The following is a 26,491-nucleotide window of genomic DNA, read 5'->3' on the forward strand; positions in this document are numbered from 1 at the left end:
CTCCTGGAAGAAAAAAAGAAAAAAAAACTTGATGGATCCACAATACAAGCTCAAGAGAAGCTCCACAAAATGAATATTGACTGCTTTGCTACAAATGAGTGAAACAACGGAAATGAGAGAGTTACAAAAGGAATTGATTTGAAAGTATTTTATCCAATTTACAGAAATAGGAAAGCGAAAGCAATATTTAACTTTTTAGACGTCAAGAGGGCAAAAGTGAATATATTTCTACAACAACACAGGAGAAAATCAAATCAAAATCATGTATCTGATTTAGTCTGTATGGTAAGTTTGCCCTTTGGCAGTAAAACCAAATCATTGATGAGTTTCCCTCCTCACAGTGAGCTGTCTGTCCCCGAGTGTGACCTGAGATGGCTGTGGGGAGTCCTGCTGCTTTGGAAAGGCTGTAATCAGGTCTGAAGAGCAGAGGGGCTGAGACAGAGCTACTGTAAGGAGAGCTAAGTGTGTGCCAGTATGTCTGCTGTTTTAATTCAACTGTATTAGATCATAAACTAAATCACATAAAGGTAACTTGTTGCATTAGTATCATACATGTGGATTATTGTTAATGGATTCATCATCGTGGCAGGTATTAAGTCAATTTGGCTAAGCTCTTAATCTCATCACAGCCAGGTGCTCATCGCCAATAAATCAAATAATGTAGGAAAGTCAGATTTGAGTTCTAAAAACAACTGTTGTTGACCACAGTGCTTCACAAAAGGTCTACAGTACAGAAATATAAAACAATACACAGGCGCTAAAGCACTAACAGCTCAGATTTTGGCCATGATATGTGCTAGACAGTGTTGGAGTGTAAATGTGTCTTAAGCAGGGTTTTAAAATGGTCAAGCGTCTGTGCAGCTCTTATGTGAAGAGGCAGTTCCACAGTTTTGGAGCTGCAACAGAGAAAGCCCTCAAATTCAAATTGAAACTGTGTTGTGGCACATTGTTGGAGGCTCCTGAGAGGGAAAGAAGACAAAGCGTCAAAGTTTGATTTGCCGCTAACGTGGCAGCACATTGATCTTTGCTACATCATTGTGTTGTGTGCCAGTCATTTCTTTTTTCTTTTGAAAGAAATATATATTTCACTCTGTACTCTTTGTCTTGTTTTTATTTATTTATTTTTTTAAATGATTTGCCAATTGTGAATCATTTAGTGACTATTTTGAAATAGGCATGTTCAAAATGACTTTAAAAACCGACAGAAAGAAATGTAAAAGGACAAACTAATACGATTTAGCATCTTTAGCATTTTCAGGACGATTTTCAGGTCATTTTGAGGACCATGTTTGTAATAATAATAATAATAATAACAATAATAACAATAATAATAATAATAATAATAATAATAATAATAATAATAATAATAATAACAATAATAATAATAATAATAATAATAATAATAATAATAATAATAATAATAATAATAATAATAATAATACAAGCTAAATCATGAGAGCGTTTTGATAATTTTTGATGCATTTTTTGGACCGTACCATTCCCTAAGTCCCCCCCTCCTCTCTCGCGCATAATGGACCGCTCCCCCTTCTTTACCTCGCGCCTTGGTTGAAACCAAACAGAACATCATGGCGATTGATGGTAAGTAGGCCAATTACGCCTCTCCACCCCTTTCTTATTAACTTCAGCTGGAAATAAACGCGTGTCAGCGCTCGGTTCGTTGAAACTGGGAGCATCGGGGGCTTTGGGGAGATGTCTGTGCGTCCTGTTCGAAAGCTGCGAGCACGGACTTGTTATCATTGGAGTGGTGGTGCTGAAAGGACAGTTCCCACAGTTTTACTGAATGGATTGTAGCGAAAAGTGAATGAAACGATGCGCTTTCTGCAGACTTCAATAAGATGCTAGTGCTTCTTGTTATGATTTGATGTATTGCAGCTTGGCGTACTTTAATTGTGCATTTGCAATGGAAACCCCTGTAGGCTATTTTCTCTTTTTCTGCCTTGATCAATTGGGCCGTTGCTCTATCTCTGTGTGAGATATGTTTATGTCTTGCCTGTGCCTGTCCATGTGGCGTTAGTGTTTACAGACATGAGCTCTGCCCTCACCTACTGCTCTTATGTAACTTTGCAGGTTGTTAAGCTGCTTTAGCTCTGACATCAGAGAATACCGTGATTTTTATGTCTGTGGGAAAGTCAGAACGCTGTAGCCATCTCCATTATTCTGTAACAAATGACCTTTTTAAACAGGGGTCTGCAACCATCAACATCAAAAGAGCCACTTTGGCTCCAAAAGGAAGTCTCAAAGATCCGCAACAGAGCAAACATCATATTTGTATTGGTAGTGTGATGATAAATAAGATAATTCAAAGTACAAATTGAATGTAAAATCTTTGAAATTGTATTGACTGCTTTAGGGGGAATAAGGGGATCTGGAGGGTCCTTTCCGGGAACAATTGAACAGATATAGTCTAATACTATACAGCAGCTTATTACTTCATGGATTTAGCCATGTCGCTCTTGAGATAGTGGTTAAAATAATGACACTATTGCTTTCATTCTGTCCATTTGGAAAAGCTGTAGGATTGTATAGCCTTGTCTAAAATGTATAATTGCGAGCTTGTTACTATTTTCAAATGATTGTAGTCCATATTATTGCCGTTTGTTTCATTCTTTATGTTCAGACACATTGAAAGAAAATGTCATGGGCTTCTACAACTGGTTCTTCATTATAGATGGATATTTAACTCAGGTGCTTTTGCCACTTCTCTCTCACTCACTTACTCCATCACTCACCCCCTTCTCTCCTCGCCACACCCTCTGACCTGAGCCTCCGCTGCACTAACCACATTAGTCAGCAGAAAGGCTCTTCCTGAAAGAGCCATCATTACAACAGGCTCTGTCGGCCATATTTCACTGGACGGCTGCTTCGCTCACATGACATTTATGGCATGTGTAGCGGCTCACCTAGGCTGACCGGCTACTATCCCGCGGCTTAAGCGCTCTTTTTGCAAGCTGTGCTCCTTGTTTATTACACACTTGACGGCTTTTAATTACTGTTTTTAAACTTTTGCTTTGGACTTTAAGTGCTTTGTTCCAATAGTGCTTTATATATTGCACAGCTATCATTAGAAAACGCTTAAATCAATTTCCTCACGATCTTCCATCTACAATACCGCTTTTTTTTTTTTATCATATTACTGAGAAACACGGCTTTTTCAGAAAGTCCACAACTTTGACCAAAATAATGCCTGAATTCAGTGACATTATTCCGGCTGGTTACATAACGATTGCAGCACTCACCATTATTGTATCTCCCTGTTTGTCAAGTGGTCGTTTTTGCAGGACAAATGGAATGGGTTACATCATTGTGCGGATGATTCTGGTTACATCTGAAAACCCAACTGCGTTATTTAATATTCTTTGCACATGGACTTTTTGCTTGCTGGCCACTGTGGCTAATCTTTATCAAGATACGCGTCAATTAGTGTGTTTGCCTGTCAATTCTATTATTTACGTAGTGTTGCTTGTTGTCTTATAATGGTAGACTTATAACACAATGTAATTTCCTTTGGGTCAACACATTTTTAATAGTCCAAAGTAGCTGTAGTGACCGTGTAAGAATTGTGCAGTGTTGAAGTACTTTAGAGACATTCTGATTTACCAAAAGTCATCATTGTCAACCCCAAATAATCTACATTCTATTCTTTATATTTTCTGTCCAACAAGCTTCACCATTCTCCCTTCGTGCCACGTTTATGAAGCGCTGATGAGTGTGGAGCCTCAGCCAGCAGTGGGCAGAGCAGTGGGCGTTAAGCTGTGGAAGTATCACGACCAAATTATAGCAACAAAAGAGCGTCTCTGTGTCCTCACTTTGTATCATTTGTAACCAGTGACCAAGAGCTGATTAATTGCTACATATCGGAATCGCAAGATCCTCTTCATTCAAAAAATATCCTGTGGTCTTATATGTGTAAAACCTGCAAACCTTGTAGTTTAGCTCTCTTACAAACCTGTGAAAAGTTCTGAAATGCGTATGGTTCTAGTCTGAGCTTCAAATACACTGCTTTCTAGAGGCCGACCGATATGGGTTTTTCTAAGGCCGATAACGATATTTGGGATGTTAATTGTCGTTGCTGATATGCTCGGCCGATCTTTTAGACTGAAATTTTTGGCCGATTTTTCCAAATGTCTGATCCTGTAAAAACAAATACTTGGAAGCTCCAGCACTGGCCGATTTTATTCATTATTTTAGGTGATCTACTCATGGTTTCTGTCCCAGCTTTGATTAGTTGTCGCTAGCATTAGCACATTGTTACTAAGCCGCTGCATTTTGCCCAGCGTTCAAAAATACAATAGTGGAGGTTAGTTTAGTTTAGTTTGTTTATTTGAGCAACAGATGCATACAGGTATAGTATACATATAACATACAGAATTATTCACAACATAAGAGGTTAGTGCTGCTCAAAGGGAGTAGGAAGAAGGTTAAAACTAACTAGCGATTGAATTCTCCAGTTTCTGCACTTCACAGCATGTCCATATTGTTACAGGTTTAGTGAAACTTCTGCTTTACAAACTTGTAGCTAACCAGTTTTCATTGCGGTGTTTCTCACCTCCCCTGAGGCCTAGGGAGTTGGGAGGACTCGTTTTAAAGCCCTGACATTGCTCTTTCCAATGCAAACGGGAAGACTCTATCATTTTCGGTCCCAGAAATATCGGCTTTATTCGGCACAATTATAAAATCCCCAAATATCGGCCCGATATACAGGCCGGCCGGCGTTTACTGCTTTCAAACTCCTCCCATCAGTCTGAAGGCTTGTTGGGGAGACTAGGAAGCAGGATGTGAGTAGATATTGACATTAAGTCTCTCTGCTGACCATTTGTGCCTAATGTGTGCTGCTGCTGCTGCTGCTGCTGCTGCTGCTGCTGCTGCTGTGAGACGAAAGGCGTGTGTGATGATAGCTCAAATGGCCGTTCTTTTTCTTTTCTGCAGACACAGCACTGGCACTTTGGAGTATTTACTGCATGTCCCTCACTGCCCACGATCAATATGTTTACACAGCTCGCCATGACAGCGCCGTCAATTACCTGATGAGGTTTTTTACCACGCCATAAATAAGCAAGGGAGGTTTTGTGCAGGGAAGGGTTGCACCACGTTCGGTCAAACCGGCACGACAAAACTAGCCTGCGCTTTCATTTCAAAGAGTCCAGTCCAGTACTATTTAACAGAAGAGTTCCCATTCTTTTCCTCTATTTCATTGTTTGCACAACACTCTAGAAAATAATCACTCGGCTGAATCATTTATAGACCAAACACCGTGACTGGAGATTTATATGTTATGATGACAACGTACTCCAGATTATGCAATGCCCCTGCAATCACACAACATTCATTATTTGTTCCCACTAAATTCTCTGACCTTTCTCGGCAAAAAGGTCAGAGTTGTGTGTCGTCAGAAGACATGTTGAGCCAACTCACCGATAAAAACAAATCCTAGTAAATCCCTAGATTCAGACGGGACTGTAGACCATTTGTAATATATTGTATCGCCTATTTTAGATTTGCTAAATTCTCACTGAATTTGCCAAAAGTTTTCCAATTCAAATGAGAGATAATGGACTTGTAGCCATTAATCTTTATCCACTCATCTATTTCGGGTTATTATCATACATAGTTTTCATATTGATTTTTTTTTTCTATTTCTTGAAGCACTTTTCTATGTTTATATTTCATCAAACAGTTTCATTTAAATCCCGTTTTGAAACTATTGAGTGCCCGTGCAGTCCACAAGCGCCTGATCAATACGGCATGTGTTATCCTTATTCACTGTGCCAACCATGACCTGAATAAAGTATCGGCCATTAATCACAGTGCGTTTTTAACACTGCAGCCAAAACTGTCGGGCCTTTATTTTAACACACCTTATTTTTTTTCCTCGTCTCGTCCCCCGGAGAGAGCCTCGACTGTTTGTGCACCGGTCGCTCGGCGTGGGAGTGTTTGATCAGGCAGCAGTTCTCGTGCTGCTGGCGCTGCTCCGGGGCCACTCTCTCCGATGGATTGGAGCCCCAGCACGCGCTACTACACTCATTTGTCCTCTTTTGTCTCTGCTCATTAAGAGAGATATTCGTTTCTTCTCTTTTAAAGCTGGAAGGTGCACTTCACGGTTGGGCACGCTCCCCTGCTGTTATACTGTATTGATCGGCAAGTTTGCTTTCAAGATGTAACTTTAATGATTTCAGTAACCGCCCACTTCTGAGGAAATGATTTGACGGATCCATTACAATAGAGGATCATATGTTGTTGTTGTCGCCATAAGGGGTCAGTAAAGGAACACAGTAGTAGTTTTTCCATATGGGACACTGTGTAAAGGTGGCCTGATAGGATTGACAGCTACTTTACTTCTGTATTGAGCATCATTCCAAATTGTTAATAATCAAAGAGTGCATGGATTTCGATTGTACTGCTTAGGGCTGTCACGATAAATACTATATCAACTTCAATAACAAATAAGCGATACATTTTTGGGCTGGATATTTATCGCCTGTTCATTCTTTCTTTTGATTTTTAACTGAAGCAAATTGAGTTTCATAATGTTTCATGTTTACTGCAGCTTTTGTGGTATTTTAAGACTTTTAGTACAATGGTTTCCTGTCATTTTGATGCCTGAGAGTTGACAGTATCCAGTATCGTTACAGCCAATAATATCGTTTATCGCGATACTTTCCTTTCTCGATATACTCAACTTCAAATCGGCGACTGTTTCCTGTGGTTGAGTGTGGTTGAATGAGTGCATATTCGGCACAAAGGGGTGTTTCGGTGGAATTTTCTCGCTCTAAACTGGGCACATTTTGGGTGGGTTCTAAAAATAAGCCGCCCGACTGCACTACTTTTTGGAGCCGTCTTTCCACTGCCCGGGGGCTACGGGTAACGCGGCCAATATGGAGCAATGACTCACAGAGATTTCACGCAGATCTACGCATGGGCTCGGACAGGACGCTGTAGTAGAAGTCAGATAGGATAAGAGGATAAGGATCTTTGACGTGCTCTGACCAAGGTCGGCTAATTGGCTTTAACTGACTGGCGAGAACTAAGTGAGACGGCGTCAAATGGCATTAACGTAATCTAAATGAGAAAGTATTGGAACTGGCAACACATTTACAAGAAAAGGAAGTTTGTGTATGAAACCCATGACTGCTGGTTCGTTGTTATCTTTACTTTCCCTCTGACCTCGATTCCCTAATGGCTCTGTGTCCTCCCGCGGCAGTCATCTGCAGCACGAGCAGTTTTGGTCCACAAACTGGGACAAACCCCCTCCAAAAAAAAAGTCAGCCTCGTTCTGCTCGGAGGACAAGGCGGCCCGGATTAAGTCTGCGGACCTGACCTGAGGAGTGAGAAGCCTCGTATCGATCAGCGCTGCTTTAAATCGATTCGTTTCCACTTCTGGAGATCACACGGAGGGCATCTGCCAAACTAGAACATTGCTTCTGCACTGGTTAGCTGCAGCTAAAAGTTTACACTCCTCTACCCCTGTCAAGGTTTGAAAACTGGACAAATTGGGTAGTGCAGTCAAAAATGGAGAACACTGACAGTCTTTGTGTTCTAGTCATTATCGGTAAAAAAAAGATTAAGTAACAGATGATTTAGAAGTGTGCCAGAATGACATCAGTTGTAGCTACACGTATGAAAAAACATTGGCGTTGGGATATAGCTAAGAATCCGAGTAATGTGTCACAATATGGACGACCGGTCTTTTTTCTATGTTTATGATCTGAGCAAGGGGAGCCTGTTATTTTTGACGTGTGGCGAGTGTGTCTTCCTCCCACTCCCAGCTGCTGTACAGATCTGCTGCTCCTCAAGACCAAATCGTGGTTGTAAATCGCAAGGCCATAAAGAAGCTAACACTTTTGAATGTGTATATTAGATAATACCACATTTTGTCGTATGTTGCGTAAATTCCGGAGGAGACAAATGCTCTTAAACCCCACTCAGTCAAGTAGTAGCACTTAAATCAAATATGTTAGTAAATATAGGTGTTATTATTTTTCAGGAAACCAAATGATGGTATCGTTGAAATGGTTATATTGTGCATTAACCTCTTAACCCCCACCTGAACCCAACACATTTTCTCCAGATTCCAAATTAGTGATGGGATTTACGGATCTTCACTGGGAGCCCATGTCTTCGGGATCCATTTCAAAGAGCCGTTCAAAAGACTGGCTCTTTTTTATACAACGTTTTTTTTTTTCAATGACACCAGCCTGATGATATGAGTTATCTGAGACGTGATTGCTAACAGGCACACCTTCTGATTTAACGCAAAAGCGACAAAAATGCAACAAAAACACAGTGAGAAAGTCCAGTCGGAAAGCTTTTACATTTGGGTAATGCTGAACTGGAGAAAATGTGCTCTGTTAAGTGCTACAACTATCGAAAAGAGGCTACAACTGTCTGACAAATCGGTCTTGGTACAGAAAGCCTTCACTTGTGTCAACCTTTACAAATAAATGTTGAAAACACTCTTCTTGCTCACACTGCTGCTTGTTATGCGAAACTCTTCACCACAATGACATTCTCCTGATATCAGTAAGGACGAACTTCTCCGAGCCCATTATGTTATGAGGTGCGTTCGAGTGCTTCGGGCTTTTTGTGTTGCCTGGAGGCCTGAATGAATCCGGGAAGGTCACAGCAAAGAGAGCAGCGAGAGTTATTTTTGTCCCTCCACCTGTAGCAGCTCCCGGCGGCCCCCAGCTCCCAGACAAGTGTGAGTAAGAGAGCGCAGAGTTACCGCCACCGTCTAGAGGCGAGATGTGCCGAAAACCGTGGAGGAGTCGTCTGTAGTCTGAACATGTCCGAGGGCATCAGTGTTTCGAAAGACGACAGCGCGGCCCTTTTGTTGTTGCGGATGAACTTTGCATGAACAATAAACTCGTGGGAACGCATCTCTGGACTGGGTGCATATGGTTCGGTAGAGTTTTGTCTTTCACTTCAAAGTCTTCACTCTAAGCCAGTCGGGCAGCAAAAAGAAAATCTCATTCTATAGGGCTGCAGAGTTCATAGCAAGTGAATCGTATTATTATTTCAGATTCTAACAATGTTTGCATGGCATCCAAGAGCTCTTTCGCAAGCCAAAGTTGAATAGTTTGGGAGGAACACACAAAATCATGTGTGGAGGAAAAATCGACATCTTTACACTATCCCCACTGTGAAGTCTGGTGCAGGGACAATCATGGTGTGGGGCTGTTTTGTTGCCTCAGGGCCTGGACAACGTGACATCATCAATAGAAAAATGAATTCACAAGACTCTCACAACGATCAGGATGAATCTTGGACCATTCCTCTTTACAAAACTGCTGCAGTTCAGCGATATTTCTGGGGTGTACTTACTTGTTCCTCCCTGTACTGTGAATGCTTACATGTTATGGCCATTAAAATATGATCAAATGTAAATATTTGGGTGCTATTAGTTTAAGCAGACACTGTTTATTCATTCTTATGATTCTGATGAAGAACAGTTCACATACTTTTTCCTCCCACTGTAGCAGATTTTTGTTTCTTGACTTCTTGTTGGCGCTTCTTGGCTAGTCTGAATAACCTCATGAAAGATGCACCAAGGACCAGAGAGAAGCGGTGTAGAGCTTCTAAATTAGTTATGATGAAAATAAATTAACCTTCATCATGAAATAACGAAGGTTGTAGCTTTGGACATAGTGCTGCTCGGATCTGCAGTAGGTTTGTAAGAGAGATCTGCTCCTGCAAACACAAGCACACTACTGTTTTGTGGCTCTTTTATGTTGCGATAATTGCTTCATATTGAAGATTCATATCGCAACACTTTAATGACGTCATACATACTAATGAGGCTCAACAATACTGGCTCAAACGTGGTCTTGAATGGATTAAAAAAGCTCTTGCTGCTCTAGTGTACACTATAAAAAGTAAATATCAAGCATTGGCTTAAATGACCTGAATTGAGGAAATGTATCTTGTTTTGAGCGGTTTTCACTCATTCAGACACTTTTCCTGATCGGACCGAGTTTACTTTGCTTGTTTGAGGACATTTCAGACCAGTTCTAGGGTAAATCTCGCTTGAAATAAGAAAGTAAAACTGCCAATGAGACAAGACCAATTTTCTTACCCCATTGGCAAAGAAAATGACCTGAAATAAGGACGAAATGTATCGAAACGAGTCAGAAACATCTCAGAACAAGTGAAATAATCCAGGACAAATGCCCAACAACTTCTTAACTAGTCAAAACAACTAAAATTTGGATTATTTTGCTCAAATTGATATGTTTATACTGATCTAGTTAAATACTTTTTGCAGTGTAAACTTGTCAAATGTCCCCTATTTAAATCAGGGAGTTAAGTCCTCCTATCAACTATTATATCAGGATGATCTGAATAATATCTTGTCTTGTTCATGTGTTTGTAAGCACAGAGGTCCTGTCTTCCTACATTCCCATCATGTTTTATGGAGTGTTTTGTGTCCCTGTCTCGCTCCTGTTCTATCCGTCGTATTATCTGTTGACATTTGCTCATTGTTCTCTGGGGTTTGTTCTGAATGCGAGTGTTTATCAGCCCCTGTGCTGGTCGTGGTCTTTTGTCCCCCCCCCCTCCCCTCCCCATCACAGCGGCTCATTCAGAATGCATTGTCTTTGCAGGTGGCGAGCGCAACTGTGGAGTTCACGAGCTCATCTGCGTCCGAAAAGGTATAGACTCCCCACCGCTCATTTATGTGTTCATCCAGTGTCCCTAATGTGAATAATGTGAATGTGTGCTGTGCCCACAATTGTGCTTTATGTGTTCCATCATGTTCTGTCCTGTGAAATGTTCAAATTAGAAAGAAAGGAAGTCGAAATAGATATTCGTATAAACCTTCAGACACAGTACAACTTTGAATGGAAAAAAGTAAGTTTTGAAAAGCTTCTTCTCAACATTTTCTGGTGATTTGGGGCTGAGACTGAACTCCGCTGCTTTGCCATTATGTAAATTGACCTCGGTGCGAGTGTTATTTCCGGTGCTGCTGCGTGGACGAGTATGAGGTGCATTGTACTTGAGGCTTGTAGTGAACATGTGTGGGAGTGTGTGGCTCTGCTGTGGAGAGCGCTCGCGGCCCGGCTCGGCACCGAGTGGGCGCCTTCTTTGTGGTTTGGAGAAATGTTTTTTTATTCAACTTTGACAAAGGACTGAACAAAGACAACACAGACAATTGCAACTACGAGCCGCCACACATTTAAAAAGACAAGCTGTCAATAATATCACACAACTGCTGCCCGTCTGGTTTATTTCAGTGATCCTATAATTCCATCAATCTCTGAACCGGACCCGGTCTCCAAGGCAACAGGGTCAGCAAATGGGCGCTCTCTGGATGTCCTTTCCTCCAGCAATGTCCCGTCGGTGCCTAGTTTTTTCTCTCTCTTTTATTTTGCTGGAACACAGGCATGCTGGAAAATGCACTGTCAAACTGGATGTTGAAATGCCATATCTTTACTTCCTTTTCATATTTACTATCCCCTCAGCAAGGAAACTTTTCTTTAAGAGTTGGTTCTTCTTATTGCTATCTCATAGGGCTGTACAGATACATCATTACAATATTAATAATTGACACAATCTCCTCTATCGCACGGAGCCACAATATATCACAAACTGAGATTTTCAGTCTAACTGAGATTTACGTTACAGATTTTGTGTAACAGTAGCTAATAAATTAGCAAATAGTTGTAGTATTTCTTACAGTCTTCGATGGAATTTGATGGGGGAAAAAAAAGGTTTAGGGATTTTCATATTGTGTGGACATATTATGATCTCTAATCTCACAGGTGTGGTGGGTTATATAACCTGGGAGGAGTGGGAGTTAAACCAGCAACCATTGTCAACCTCTCTACCACCTGATATACAGGCCACAACTAAATTCCTCTGTACTTTTCACTGTAACATAGCAATATTTTCATTTTTTTAACATCTTAACCCTAGCCTTAACTGAGAACATCTTCTCCAGTTTGACTTTACGCAAATCTAAAGGCTTTTTGACAAAAGTGTCAAAATGGCAACAAAAATGAGACATAAATGCGGATGAAAACGCAGCAAAAAGAGCGACAAAAACTCAACAAAACAGGCAACAAAAAGTGATAAAAAAGCAACAAAAATGCAACAAAACAGGCAACGAAAACGCAGCAAGACATGCAACCAAAAAATGATGAAACAGCAACTAAACATTTACAAAAAAGCAACAAAAATATAAACTAAAAAGTAACGACAATGTGAGTAAAAAATCTTCGATCGATTACACTGCTACATAGGCTGTAAACTCCAGTCAAGAAGCTTTTAGATTTGGGTAAAGCTGAACTGGAGAAAATGCGCTCGGTTAAGGCGGGGCTCACAATGAGCTGTCACCTTGTGCTTGACGTTGTTTTAAAACACCGCCCTTTAACCCTATCTTTTCTCTTACTTGGTATTCATTTGAGGGAAGTATTCGGCAGCTCAGGATCCCGACCCATCTGTGCGGTGAATAATTTAGCCACCACTAGAGTCAGAGCAGAAAGCTGTTCCCACAGGAGAAGGCAGCTCCCGTCAGAACCTCACCGAATGAATCAGGACAGTTACAGCCTCGAACACTCACTCTGCAGTTATTTGCTTTAGGATGTGCAATGTCCCTTGCAAATAACAATCTAATCCCAATTGCAATATTCACCAGCCCATTGTTGAACTCTGCGGGGACTTTCGGAGGTTTGGAGCTTCTGACTCTGAGAGATTCTGTGGCAGCCGACCGGTGGGTTGTTGTTACGTAACTGCGTGGACACACGATCTAATGGGAGCTGAGTTATGGCCGCTCGGGCTGAGGTACTACAGCTAATTAACGGCTGAGATGGCTGAATCCACTTCATCAGCGCCGACAACACAGCGCAATTATAATAAAAGACAACGCATTCATCAATTAGGCTGTAAATTAGCAGCCGTCCAAAACAGTTAAAGCAAATTAGCTCATTATTTTATACAGCCAGTGTCCAGGGTAACTCTGCAAATGAGCAAGCGCCAGGTAGAAAATAATAATTGCCAAAATAGTTTTTTGCTTTGCGCTCACTCAATGCAAAAATCGTGCCTTGTGAATGGGGGTGGGAACGTCCGGGTACCTCACGATACGATACATGGCTCATGATAACGATAATCTCACAATACGCCGATACTGCGATAACCAATATATTGCACAAAAATAACCGACTGCGATACATCACAATTTTTAAAGAAACATACAACATATTGTTCATGATTTAAATTTGTTTTCATGTGCCATTTTTTTTAAATATATAAGTGACATTAATTATTTACAGAAGAAACCAGAGTCCTGTTTCAAAAGGAATAAATCAACCACACATTAGTCTCATTCACAATTATAAAAACTATTATTACAAGTAATGTATCTGTGACAGTGTTTGACCCAAGTTTCAGTGGTAGTGCTGCCCTCTACTGTCCTGACTGAATTCTTGATCATTATTGGCCTTTATCGACTGAAAGCAGGGGAGCACTGCCGCTACTGTCGCTCATTAATATGCATGACGTCATCAAAAGCATCTATATCAGAATCAAAAGTATCTGTATGGTATCGTCCCGCATAATATCGCGATATATCGCAAAAATCGATATATTGGATTGAACTGGATTAAGATCAACCTGAGACGAAATTGCATTTAAATTGAGAGAAACACACAAGAATTCCAATGTGCTTGTACTGTTTTGTACCTGTGCAAATGGCAATAAATTCTATTCTATTCTATTCTATTCTATTCTATTCTATTCTATTCTATTCTATTCTATTCTATTCTATTCTATTCTATTCTATTCTATTCTATTCTAAATTGCTTTAAGTTGGTTTTAGGCCATGTCCAAACCAGAACATTTATAAAAATTACCAGCACACTTGAGAACCACCAGTTTAATAAATATATACATTTTTTACTGCCAGTTTATCTTATTTGATTGAGGCTGTGAACATGTCCTTTTCATTCATTCATCCAATTCATCCAATTCCAATTCATTAATTAATGTGATGCCTTTTTTTCTTTAGAATGCATTTCCCCCAGTTACAGTTATATCAATCATCTAAACAAGAGCTTTTCCATGGAGCCAAGTCCAAGGTGTTTACGCCACTCAGAGCAGCGTGCATTTTCCCCGCAGTGAAGGTCGTCCATAAGATCAAGGTCATATTTACCCAGATTTGTGTTTTTTTGTTTTTGTTTTTTTACCAAATCCCTTTTAATACACGTCTTGTTGTTCTGTCAAATGGCTGACGAAACGATTTCCTTCCTTCCGTCACTCGCATCAAATCAGCGTTGTGTTTTATGGCACTAACCCTCCGCCGCCGCCGCCGCTGCTGCGTCTGGGGCTCAGATTGATGCTGCTGCTGAACCTGTTGCTATGGTAACCGCTGTGGCAGCGCACGCGTAACCTGCTTTCTCCGTCTCCTCGGTGTGGACCCATGTTGTGCTCCGACCCTTTATGGAGAATTCAATCAGAAAATGTGGGCACAGGTGTTTGCAGAACGGGATGAAAAAGATGATTACAGCAGTTTTGATGTTCAGCCAAAAAAATATTTTTTTCATACACAAAATAGAGTAAAACTGCAAAGGTTTTCATTGTAGGGCGAAGGTCTTGAAGGTGTTCAAATGAATATCTCTCCAAGTACAGATTAATATACAAGTACTAATAGCCTACTTCCACTTCACCTATGAATTCTACTTCTGTTATCTGTTTCAGGTTTCCAACTTTCCACTAATATTACGGTTCTACAATGAGAACCCCCTGACTTTCTACCAAAAATGTTCTTCATTTTTGAGAGACAACTTGTGAATGGCGATTAAGTGCTTTCCTAAACGTTTAAAACCGTGATGTCTTGTGTGTTGCAGTTTCTCCTGAGGTGCTGGGGTTCCTGACAGCCATCGGACTCTTCATCGTTCTTATGACCTTCTTGTTCTGGTACCTCAACAACAAACTGGCCCTTGAGAACTCAGGGAGCCTGCCGTGCCTTGACGACTTCAGGAAAAACACCGAACCACAAGGTGAACCCGAGAAAGCTTTTCATTACCCCCCCAAAAAACTACTGTAACAACTGCTTTACCCCACCCTTAACATTTGTGATCCAAAAGGCAAGTGCTTTTAGGTGAGACCTCTACTTGAAAGCCCGTCGTCACAGGCCTTTCTCTGCTCCAGACAGATGTAGTGCTGTTAACTTGTCAACAGGGCTTTGAGTGCCACAGGGCTGAAACCTTGGTGGCCACCAGGGAGCGCCCGGAGGGACCTGTGCCCAAAGAGGCCAACTCGTAAACACTGGTCTAAGCACAGAGAAGCAGTGCGCTGTGGCGAGGTGGAAAATATCACTGACTTTCTCAAAATGCACAGATTGAGGTTAAAATATATATATACATACATACAACATAATGTAACTATTATACCTTTAAACAAACATTTATCTGTTATGGGTATGTAGCTTCAAACCACATAGATATCGAAGAACTTTGGTGCCTCTTGGTGGTTGAAACGTGACATTGCATGAGGGTAAATCACTTGTGTCAGGTTTTGGGGGAAATTCTGAATGAGGCATAGTGAATGGAATAGCGCTCACTGGTATTTTGTTGAATAAGGTCTAAAATTGCCTTTGTGCATATAGGGACTTTTACTCAACCTCTTAACTCCCGCCTTAACCGAGTGCCTTTTCTTGTAGTCCCTTTTTTACTTGCTGTTTAGTGGCTTTTTTGTCACTTTTTTCCATCACATTCTTCTGTCACTTTTTGATCAGATTAAAAAGTGATGAAGTGCTGGTAAGAGCGTTGTCCAGGTATCTTTGTGCCAGTGTAATAGCTAAATTCTTGTCCTGATTGAAATAGTGAAGAGGAAGTGTATCTAAGAGGCTTATGTCCTGCCTTCAACTAGTATATTGCAACATGACAGTGACTAAAACCACGTCTCCTTCCTCCCTTCCCAAACAGAGAAGACCTACACGGATGGCCACCTGCAGGGCTCCTCGTCGGACAGTGAGGACGAGCTGATCGGACAGTACCAGGAGGCGGTCAGTCGCTCCCAGGGGTTGAGAGGAGGCGCCAGGTCCTCCTCCTCCTCCAAACTGCTGGGAGGCTTCTGCTGGGACAGTCGGCACAAGTACAGCCTGCTCACTGCCGAGTACGACGGCTACAGCAGCGATGCCTCCGCCGATGACGGTACGTTCTGTGTCTCCGAAACCAGATAAATAATTCAGCACAGATAAGCAATCAGACATATTTCTTTAATAAGCTTGATCCAAACGCTATCCATAATAAATAGGCCGCGATGATCCCCGCACTGTCAGATAATCCAGAGGTGATCAAAGCCCTGCTCCCGTTCAGCGCACTCTCCGTGGGAGGGTGGGGAAACAGTCAAACTGTCTGTGCACCGCTGCAGCTCCACTCCTCCTTCTTTATTTTCTTTCTATTTTCCATCCCATCTGCCAGCCTCACCATCACACCCTGTTTCACTGACGGATGGAAAGGAAAGTCATGAGAGACCACAAGCCATGGCCTATTTGGATCTCTTTTTACGCTGAGACGATGGGGCAACTTGGTCTGCAATTGACGACAGAATATGTGGAGATGAATTAAGTTCGATCAGTGGAATTGATAGTGAAATGTTTAAGCTCTTACCTAGAAACTCAATTTTGTGAGTTTTAGCTTGCTATTCCTGAACAACTTTGGAGCAGAATTCTTTTCAAAACATTTCTCATTTACTTAAATCTCACAGTAAAGATACAGTAAAGAAGATTTTATGCCTCTGACTATTTGGAATCTTTTATGTCCTGCAAAGAACTAAATAATGCATGAGACGTTCAGTAGTAAGGAACCCAATTGTACAAGGTTGTTATGCAAGTTCTGCAATGGCTTATATCCACCACTAGATGGACTCTGTCATCTGCTCAGCCTTTGATCCTGTTATGGCTCACACAATTCAAAGCACTTACATTTCATCAGTGTTGGGGAGAATGCTTTGTATTCAGTTACCGAATACCTTAAAATGGATGCAGTAAGCTACACTTATTACACGACTGTTAAGAACTTATTTACCACTAATTCTGAATGCAAAAAAGCACTTTGCAAATGCCCAGAATGACAGAGCTACACTTTTTTCCAGCAGTTTTGATCATTTCTTTCTTATTGTTATGAATATGAAAGTGAAATTTAATGTTTGAGTACTGTGATGTATTCCTTTGATTTGAGGAAAGTAACTCTATTCTAAATATTGAAAATATAGACCAAAAAAAACAGTTAGTCTGCCCTTACAGAGTGAACTCCCCAGCATAGGCTACGAATGCGAGACGGAATAACTAAAAAGAAGCAAAAAACTACAAGGACAGCAGGAGGCAATGTCACTGTAAAAACAAAACAAAAATACAAACCACATAAGATACAAAATTCTTGAATTAACTTTCACTTTAAAACAGTTCAAATGGCTGTACCTGTGCGTCGAATCCCACACACAGTTCCCGTTCAGCAGCACAGGTCATCACCTGCACGGCTAAAACCCTCGTGCCATCCTACCATAAAAACACAACTAAAACCTGTACCTCGGCTTGTTTATTGTGCGTTAAGGTACGGCACCACCTTAACGCACAATCAACAAGCCAAAACACTCACCAAACAATGAATCAGACAATTATGGCGTGGGCCCAGCAAACGCCCTGGCCTCCCACGGAAACTGGCACCCTGCGGGGAAACGCCAAACTTCCCATTCAACACAGTTCCGGTGGGAGAGCAGCGACACCCTGAGGTACCACCCGCAACATAAATACCCTCAAATGATAGAGTAACTTTACCCACATACAGTTACAATCATAATACAGTCAGCTAAAAACGAATACATGCTTTTCCGTTACTCCCCAACACTGCATTTAATGTATTACACAATCAATTTAATGAGATCAATTATAGCATTATTGTGTTTTGTGTGTGACCATAACCAAGTATTTGAAAAGCAGTTGTAGTAGTAGCAGTAGTAGTAGATGTTGTGGGCTGGTAAAATGGTAAGATAGCAGCAGCAAAGCCAGTTTATATCCGCCACCCATATAAGTGGCAGTATTTTCTTTGTAGGCCTTTTCATTGATGTATAGTTCAAGAATAATTGTTTCTATTAATTAGATTCTAAAGGAACTTCCCGCACATTCCCTGAGGTAGCATTTATCCCACTAAAGCCCCTTCATTCAATTCCAATCAGCCCTTGTTGTAAAAGTTGTAAAAGTGTTATTCTCCAAACCGCGGCTTGTTTGTGAGGAGAGCGTTTTTATCCTCGGGACATGCATTTATTATACATGAGGAGGATTGTGCCGAGGCTGCACAATCACGGAGGTTGTGTGCCCCGGTGCCGCCAAAAATAGCAGCAGCAGAAGCAGCAGCGACGGAAGACACGGGCCCCGTCCGAGCGCACCGCTAATGAGGACCGCACAGAGAAACGGCTCTGTATCAGGTCATTGCTCCAAAACATTTACATGGCACAGAGGTGGGGGTACAATAGTCTCCAATCAAAACGGTATGAGAATAAAAAAAACGGGTAGGGAGGAGTGGGTAATTGGGTACATTTGATGAAAAAAAAAAATCTGTTTCTGAGCTCTCTCCCTATCTGTCCTCGATTGCTTTTGTTTAAACCCCCACAGATCTGCTTGGGGTGACCTTTTTTGTCTCTGGATTGACTGACACTTCAAAATGAACAGTACTATTTAAAGCAAATTCAACTACTCCAAGAAGTACAATTACTAGTTCAAAGCGTACTGCCTCAGTCGAACACAGTGTATACAGTGGGAGGAAAAAGTGAGTACACCCGTCGGAATTTCTTACATTTCTGCCTGAATTGCTCTTAAATTCTGGTCTGATCTTAAGTAAAATCACAAGAATGAGTAAACAGGGTCTGCTTAAACTAATACCACCCAAACAATTACATGTTGGCATATTTTTATTGGCCATAACATGTAAACATTCACAGGACAGCATGGAAAAAGTGAGTACACCTTTCGGAATTTCTTACATTTCTGCCTAAATTGCTCCTAAAATCTGGTCTGATCTTTAGTAAAATCACAAGAATGAGTAAACAGTGTCTGCTTAAACTAATACCACACAAACAATTACATGTTGGCATATTTTTTATTGGCCATAACATAACCCTGGTTAAGGATCCTCCAAGAGCTAATACTTATAAACATATTTGTGCAGGCATTTTGAAGTCCAATCACTGAGGTGTGGCTTAAAGCTGCCCTTGCCTCTAAAAAAACACATATTAGTTGAGATTTGTTGAGAAGCATTGTCAGATGTGCACCATGCCTCACTCAAAAGCACTCACTTTCTCCTCCCACTGTATGTAGATGGGGATAGGGATTGCTAGCTCTAAAAGTTTAAGAAAAGCCTAATGACTATTTAGAAAGAGTCACTGCAGTTATCGATGCTTCATGTCTTACCTCGGATGTATACTTGGCCCAATTCCCTCACACATAGAGGCACAGGGAAGGCGGCACACGGCAAACTGGCAGCGTGGAGGTTATGAAAATGGTAACTATTCCAATTAGTGAGCTTGCAGCGAGGAGTTGTGCTTTTACGCCGCGGCTCCCATCAAGTCGGCCGCCCCCAGCTCAGCGTGGGAAAAAAAAAAAAAAAAAAAAAACAGCTCGGAATGGATTTGCTCCTTTTATCAACCTCTCCATGACACTTAGTTAAGACTTCCTTTGCCTCCATCCTGCCACTGACGCCTGCCACTTTGAAACGCCGTCTAACCAACGTTATTAAGAGGGAAAGTTTCAGCAACTCCAGAACAATGCGGCATTACGTCACCGTCGGCTTTTTTTTTTCTTTCCAAAAACGTAGAGGGACTTTTGTTGCTGCTATTTCCCTTCATCATTTTGTTTAGGCTGTTTGGTTCCTTTGTTTTTGCACAGAAGCAGGTATATAAAGCACTTATCGCCCGTGTCCCGGTGGGAGTATAAGCCGCAGCTGCTCAAATTTTGTAGTCCTAAATTGGGCCGAGTAGGCAGATTTGAGAGAGTGGATGACAACACAATTCAAGGTTCTCTGTAAATGCCACACAGACCCTCAGTAGTTTGTTTAGGCTTAGGATAAATTGCAGACGGAGATGGTTAATGATTGGGATTACTGATCCTTTGCTCACACACACACACACACACACACAAAAAAGCCAATTTAATTTCTGTATTGCCCATTCTCATCAAACTGCAGAACGTGGACCAACATGTTGAATTGCAGTAGTATCAACCAGAGGTATAACATTTGGACTTGTGGCTGTGTTCTCCGGGAAGGACTTTGTTCAGAGCGGCTGTGTCTGTGTTTAAATATTGAAGTGTGTTACATAAAAGTGTGGGAAGGTTGGCATTAATTAGAGACTGCAGAAGCTCTCACTCAGAGGGCTCCACTGTCATTACGCTTCTAAGATGTAATTTTATGTTAGTTCTACGGGCTTCATATATTGCAGTTAGTCGAGGAGAAGCGAGTCTTTTTCCCTGAGTAAAATAAATCCCCTTTTAAGACATTAGTTGTAATTAAAGTATGCAATTAAAGAAGGCTCATGCATATTTATACTGATGTGTTTTTTTCCCCCTCTCTACTTTTGATTGCAACTTCGGTCTTAATATTTGTCGATCTGCATGATAAATGATATTCTGACTTAAAGCGCTCATTTCCCCGCACTATTCCCTTTGCTATAGAGTAACAGCTGCGCGCCGTTTCAGCAGAACAAAAGAAGTCTTATTTTGTACCAGAAGCTCGGTGCGTTTTCTTTTACTCAATAACACTGATTTTGAGAAATGTAGTGGCTGTACAATTCATATTGCGTGTGGACAATTCATCAGCATTGACAGACCTGATGCTTTCACTATTCGCGAAGTTTAGAGTCAGCTTTATTGTCAATACTACCCCATAGAGAGAATGGATATTACTCTCAAACGCTCTGTGCAAACAACACAAGTCAACAGTATACAGCATGCAGAGCAATATCTTAAATGTATGTGCAGAATAAGGGCATCTGGGGCACACAGGAACACAGCAGTACAAAAACATGAAATCTAAATGTTATACAAAATCGTCAAAAACATACAAACAAAAAAAATCTGTTGAAAAGACTGGGATGGGAGAGTCACCTCTTTGCTTCAGCAGGGATTTAGACCTCTCAAGCTGCTTTAAGATCTCTCTTGTATGAATTCAAAAGAAGTTTAAATGTAGTTTACTTACAAGGACAGTGCATATTAAGTTAACTTGTATGCAATATTTGATGATGATGTGCGGGTTTCCTTGACTTCTCTCCAGCTAACTGCATTCAGCGCATGAGCCGAACCCCACCGCTGGATGAGCTGCAGCCCCCGCCATATCAGGACGAGAATGGGTCCCCGCGCATGTCCTGCACTCTCTCAGACCTGGGGGACGCCAAGTGTGACATGTCCCAGACCAGCGGCAGCCCTCACATGTCCTTTGGCAAGTGTCCCAGCGAGGGCAGCGAGGGCCCAGAGACAGAGAGTTACCTCAACAAGGGCTACGAGGAGGACGCGCCCAGCGACAGTACTGCGGTGCTTAGCCCCGAGGTGAGTCCAGACCTCAACACTGCTACAGTAAGAGCAGACTTGGTGGTAGAGTAACCAAAAATGAAACATCTGGTCATCATGTATTAAGATTTTTTTTAAGAAGGGTCGGCTGTGTCTCTTCAGGACATCTCGGCCCGAGGATCAGCCGCTCGGCTCCCTAAAGGCTACGAACCGGACCCCGTGGCCAAGTATGGCACGCTGGACGTGGTGTTCGACTATGACTCGGAGGACCAGCAGCTGGGAGTGACCATCATGGCGGCCACAGACCTGCCCCCAGTGAAGCGCATGGGCAACCTCTCCTGGCAGGTACATCTGGTGCTACTGCCCACCAAGAAGCACCGGGCCAAGACCGGCGTCCAGCGCGGGCCCTGTCCCATCTTCACAGAGACATTCTACTTCAGCCACGTGGAGTCGGAGATGATCGGGAACTACGCCATCCGTTTCCGGCTTTATAGCATGAGGCGCATGAAGAAGGAGAAGGTGCTGGGGGAAAAAGTCTTCTACCTCACCAAGCTCTGTCTGCAGGGCAAAATGTCTGTGCCCGTCATCCTGGACCCCTGCTGCACACTCCCAGTAAGGCATCACTCAACACACTATGGTAGGGCTGTGGCATAGTTCTCCAACATATAATAGGTTAATGTTAGATTTATCCTGTAATATGGGTATCCTGTATGTGAAATTTAGTGGAGAGCTTTGTAGATCAAAGCATGTCTCTGTTACTCCAAGCATATTATGACAACATTATTAAAATGCAGAAGATAAAGCTCCAAAGATGCAGTTGTATAATGTTTCATCCGATAGTATTTCTTGGATCAACTTGCCAGTAATGAAACTCATGCCACAAGCCATTTTTGTATCAGGTTTCTGCATTTTTATATAGCTTTGACAAAGCAACACATTGGAAGCTTGAGCAGAAATACAAATTAGTAATGAATCTTTCATTTCACTTGGTGAATATTTGATGCGGTTCTGGCAAGAGTGTTGTTTCAAAGTACACTCAGTCCTACGCCCTGGGCTCCAAACACTGCACAGTTTTCTAAATTGCAGCAAACGTTTTTCAGGGTGGCGAATCACAAGTCAGCCTTTCAGACTTGACGTGCAGTGAAAGCGCCTCATCATTCCAGTCCGTCAGCCAAACCTCAACACCGGAGATCCTCGTGGGCCTGGTGTACAACGCCACAACAGGACGCCTGTCTGTGGAGGTCATCAAAGGCATCCACTTCAAAAACCTGGCTGCCAACAAGCCACCCAGTAAGTACCCTGGAGGGGTTACTTAGTGTGTGTAGAAGAGCAGCAAACCTCTATGCAACGTGATCACACTATTATTTAAATAATTCATAATCCTTTAAAAGTATTAGCATTCTGACTTGCCTATGAATTGTAATAATCTGTTGCAGGAACTTGAAAGTCTGCCAGGCCCATTGTAGTTTAAACTTATTTATTTATTTTACATGAATAGATTTGACAAGTTTGCTCAGATTTGTTGCAACATGTGTAGTTGGGAGATAGTGTGTGCTATCTCTGCTTCGAGTATGCGCGGTCTGATCCCTGCTGCCCGTCATTTCTCAGTCTGTTCCAGGGATCGGACCAGACTCTCTTGTTGAACTGTGTGTTATGTTTTACCTCTTACTCCTGATCCCTCACCTTCTGTTGTGTCTGCAATTCTCTTGACCTACCTCCTTTTGACATCCTGGTACCTTGTTTTTTCTTACTGCTGTCCAACCCTTGTTGTCAGACGGACTGTTCTGTTGTCTAAAACACTTGATAGGGGGACAGGTTTATATAATCAGAGGTAAGTATCTATTTCTATATTTGTATTATCACCTTCATGGATGCAGAGGGCACACCACATGTAAACAAACCCTGTGATTAAAGCAATATAAAAAATAGCATCTACAATCCTAAATGACCAAATCAGGCACGTGCCTGTTTTTACCTGTCTGAACTGCTCTCACTCACAAGAACATACCAGTGCCTTACAAACACTTATCTTTCTTAAAACTCCATGAACAATAGTTGAAATATACTGAAAGGACAAGCATAAACTGCAAGGGCAATTTGTGCATTACTATCTTCCAAAATATATTCACCCAAAATGAGTACAATTCAGTTGGACAAACCCTCCATCCATGAAGACTGTGCTGTGCTTGTGTCCCTGCTTCCCCGCTTGCATCTTTCCCTTGTGTTGGTGCCACTCACACCAGCGCGCATACCTGTATCACTAGTACAAACCAGACGCTCCCTATCTGCTTTGCTTGGTGGCTAATGGCCAGCTCGGAGAGACTGTTGTGGATCACTGGCTGTTTGCTTCATTTAGCCACCAAACTCTGGCACGTCTCCGCACTTCGTCAAGACTCCTTCACTGTTACTGAGTAGATGTAAACTGCACTGCCCGCCCATTACTGAAAATCTTCCATGTACTTGCCAGTGTGCAGCTAACAACTAGTTTCAAATCCTCCACATTGTCTTAATTGAGCGGCGTATCCACATCCATTTAGGAACTGTTGAACATCTGCTAATACTAAATAAAGTGTTGTGCAAAATCCTTATGTGCGCCGTGATTGACTCTGTGGCACAAAGAGGAAGAGTGCGCTGAATGAGGCAGAGCAGTTTCAAAGGCGCTTCTCGATAATTTCAAAACAGTGCCGATCCCTCCAGTCAAGCTAATCATCAGTCACAGCCCCTCTCATTCAGGAACAATAGCTGAGAGCCATGCATCGCCGCCACTGACCACTTAAGACATCCACTGCTCCTCGCAGCCTTTTCAGCCGCAGTCAAAAAAGAAATCAAGGCTATTTTTTCTACTGCGCTTTTATGTCAAAGAGAGCAACTGAATGTGTGATTGGAGGCGGCGGGCGAGGCGTTGGGAAGGCAGCTGGCACTCGACGGCATGAAAGCCCCGGCAATTCATTGGGTACACTCCTCTCAGACAGGAACATAATACGGAACGTTATTGTGGAGTGTGGTTGTAAACGAGGGCGAAACACTCTCAAAGACCCATTGTGACTGCCAGTCTCGCCTCATGTACTTTCAGCTGGATCTGTGGCTTCGCTTTGTGGTTCCTGTGTGGAAATGCGGAGTGAATAAGAAAACCATGAATGCTAAATTACATGATAATGGCAGTCGTACGAGGTTTTCTTTCACTCTGAGCTTTTGATGAATGACATTTTTAAAGAGAGAATAAAAGCTGCTCTACGTCATGTTTTATTTCTAGATTGATGGAAAGTGCTTCTATTTCATTATGAAAATCACATTTTCAGTTACTATTATTATAATCAGTACTATTTAGACTAACTCATTCAGCTCAGACTAGAACAATGTCATTTACACGGCATCCGCTGGTGTGTGCCTCCTCTGTCAGAAGTGAGTAATGTTCAGGAGCAAGCCCTTTTCCAGGACACGGCCCTGGGCTGTAGAAGTCTGTCATGACACTGACACTGTGCCAAAGTCAAATAAAAAATAGCATCTTCTGCAGGGGGCTTGTGATGGAGCATTAACACATGGTAACATGGTATGTTTGGAAGTAGCTCTGCATCCTCTAAGAAGAGGAAAATGTATTACCAACTTTTGGTCCATTTTTATCTTCAAAGTAATCATCCACTTCAGGTTCAGCATAGTTGCATAGCAACAGGACTACAGACCCACTCTTCACTGTTGAGTTGTGCTTGGTGTTATCAGAAACACTGAGTGCAGCGCTTTGTGTTTGATCAGGAGAAAACCACGTCCTCTGCTCCTAATGTTACACCTCTGCAGCAGTGACATGATTACAGAACACTGCCTCATTTGTGTGGGCACTGACTGCACACTTTAAAATGACGCTCTGGCATGAGGATTTTGCACAAGCGATTCATTGTGAACACATGATAGATTTATGAATTGTGCTCTAAATGCCTATTTTGGCCTCTGGTAACTGCTGCACCTGTCCCCCATTTAGATACATATGTGAAGCTGACCTTACTGAACTCCATGGGCCACGAGATGTCCAAGTGTAAGACGTCCATCTGCCGAGGCCAGCCCAACCCCACCTACAAAGAGACATTCATCTTCCAGGTGGCTCTGTTCCAGCTCTCCGACGTCACACTCATCCTGTCCGTCTACAACAAGCGCAGTATGAAGCGCAAGGAGATGATTGGCTGGATCTCTCTGGGCCTCAACAGCTCTGGGGAGGAAGAACTGTCCCACTGGACTGAGATGAAAGAGTCCAAAGGACAGCAGGTCTGCCGCTGGCACAGTCTGTTGGAATCCTAACAGCCGCAGTGACATGTCAGGTGTGACTGCACAGCCGCGCTGCTCCCTCAGGGGAACGAGAAGCAGCCAGAGGAAGCCAGGTGACTGGTGGAAACCAGGGTCAGCACATCTGTACAGGGGGATACAAACATGGCACTTTCACCCAGTCAGCGCATTCTCTCATCTATGTTTTAAAGCTTTTAATACACAGGCATTTGGCTCAGTTTCATCAAAAAGACCTCTGGGTTTTGCTGATGAAGCTTGATGAAGTTTTTTTTATGAAAACTGAAGATTGGCTTGGGGTAAATTAGACAAATAATTTGTGAATGTTCGAAGGAACTCCAATGCAGTTTTGTGACATCACTTGTCATCGTATCTCCTAATTAGACCAATAGCTTTCTCTGAAGCAGGGGTGTCTGAAGTGTGGCAGTTTTTGGTGGCCCTCGGGCTTTTTGCTGAATGGGCACACATCACCAGAGATGGTCCTTTTTTCCCCCAGTTTTAATAATTCTACAAATTTCTAACCTCAACAAGTCAACATTTTATGTGAGGAAGACTGGCATTAAGGCATGGTTTCTGCTAAATAGACCCGTCGAAGGTCTCACGACACCAGACCACCAATCTGTGGTTTTTCACTCCATGTACTGTATGCTTCAATATATGGCTACATGAAAGAGGTTTGGACACCCCTGCTCTAAAATGAGAAAGTTGATGTGAATT

The 26,491-nt window shown here is 42.2% G+C and overlaps 1 protein-coding gene across 5 annotated transcripts; it reads left to right on the forward strand.

The window, feature by feature from the left end:
• The first annotated feature begins 1,559 nt into the window (after positions 1 to 1,559).
• Positions 1,560 to 26,027, forward strand: syt14a (synaptotagmin XIVa). 5 transcript variants are annotated; one of them, XM_079573294.1, is made up of 9 exons: positions 1,560 to 1,599; positions 10,617 to 10,664; positions 14,856 to 15,008; positions 15,936 to 16,163; positions 21,273 to 21,544; positions 21,668 to 22,117; positions 22,606 to 22,795; positions 23,262 to 23,336; positions 25,479 to 26,027. In XM_079573294.1, exons 1-9 carry the CDS (start codon positions 1,587 to 1,589, stop codon positions 25,790 to 25,792), a joined length of 1,743 nt encoding a protein of 580 aa, XP_079429420.1. In that variant the 5' UTR covers positions 1,560 to 1,586; the 3' UTR covers positions 25,793 to 26,027. The 5 variants fall into 5 exon arrangements, with proteins under 5 accessions (XP_079429420.1, XP_079429421.1, XP_079429417.1 ...); XM_079573295.1 differs by lacking the exon at positions 10,617 to 10,664 and having other exon boundaries at positions 1,579 to 1,599; XM_079573291.1 differs by lacking the exon at positions 1,560 to 1,599 and having other exon boundaries at positions 10,424 to 10,664.
• The last annotated feature ends 464 nt before the right edge of the window (positions 26,028 to 26,491 follow it).

The sequence above is a fragment of the Gobius niger genome (assembly GCF_951799975.1).
Source record: "Gobius niger genome assembly, chromosome: 16".
Classification (NCBI taxonomy): Eukaryota; Metazoa; Chordata; class Actinopteri; order Gobiiformes; family Gobiidae; genus Gobius; species Gobius niger.

Bases quoted from the DNA above. Each gene is read 5' to 3' on its own strand.
- syt14a (XM_079573291.1), top strand. From the start codon at position 10,517: ATGCGAGTGTTTATCAGCCCCTGTGCTGGTCGTGGTCTTTTGTCCCCC. The intron at 22,118-22,605 runs GTAAGGCATCAC...AACGTTTTTCAG, and splicing joins ACCCCTGCTGCACACTCCCA to GGTGGCGAATCACAAGTCAG. The intron at 22,796-23,261 runs GTAAGTACCCTG...TTCTTACTGCTG, and splicing joins GGCTGCCAACAAGCCACCCA to TCCAACCCTTGTTGTCAGAC.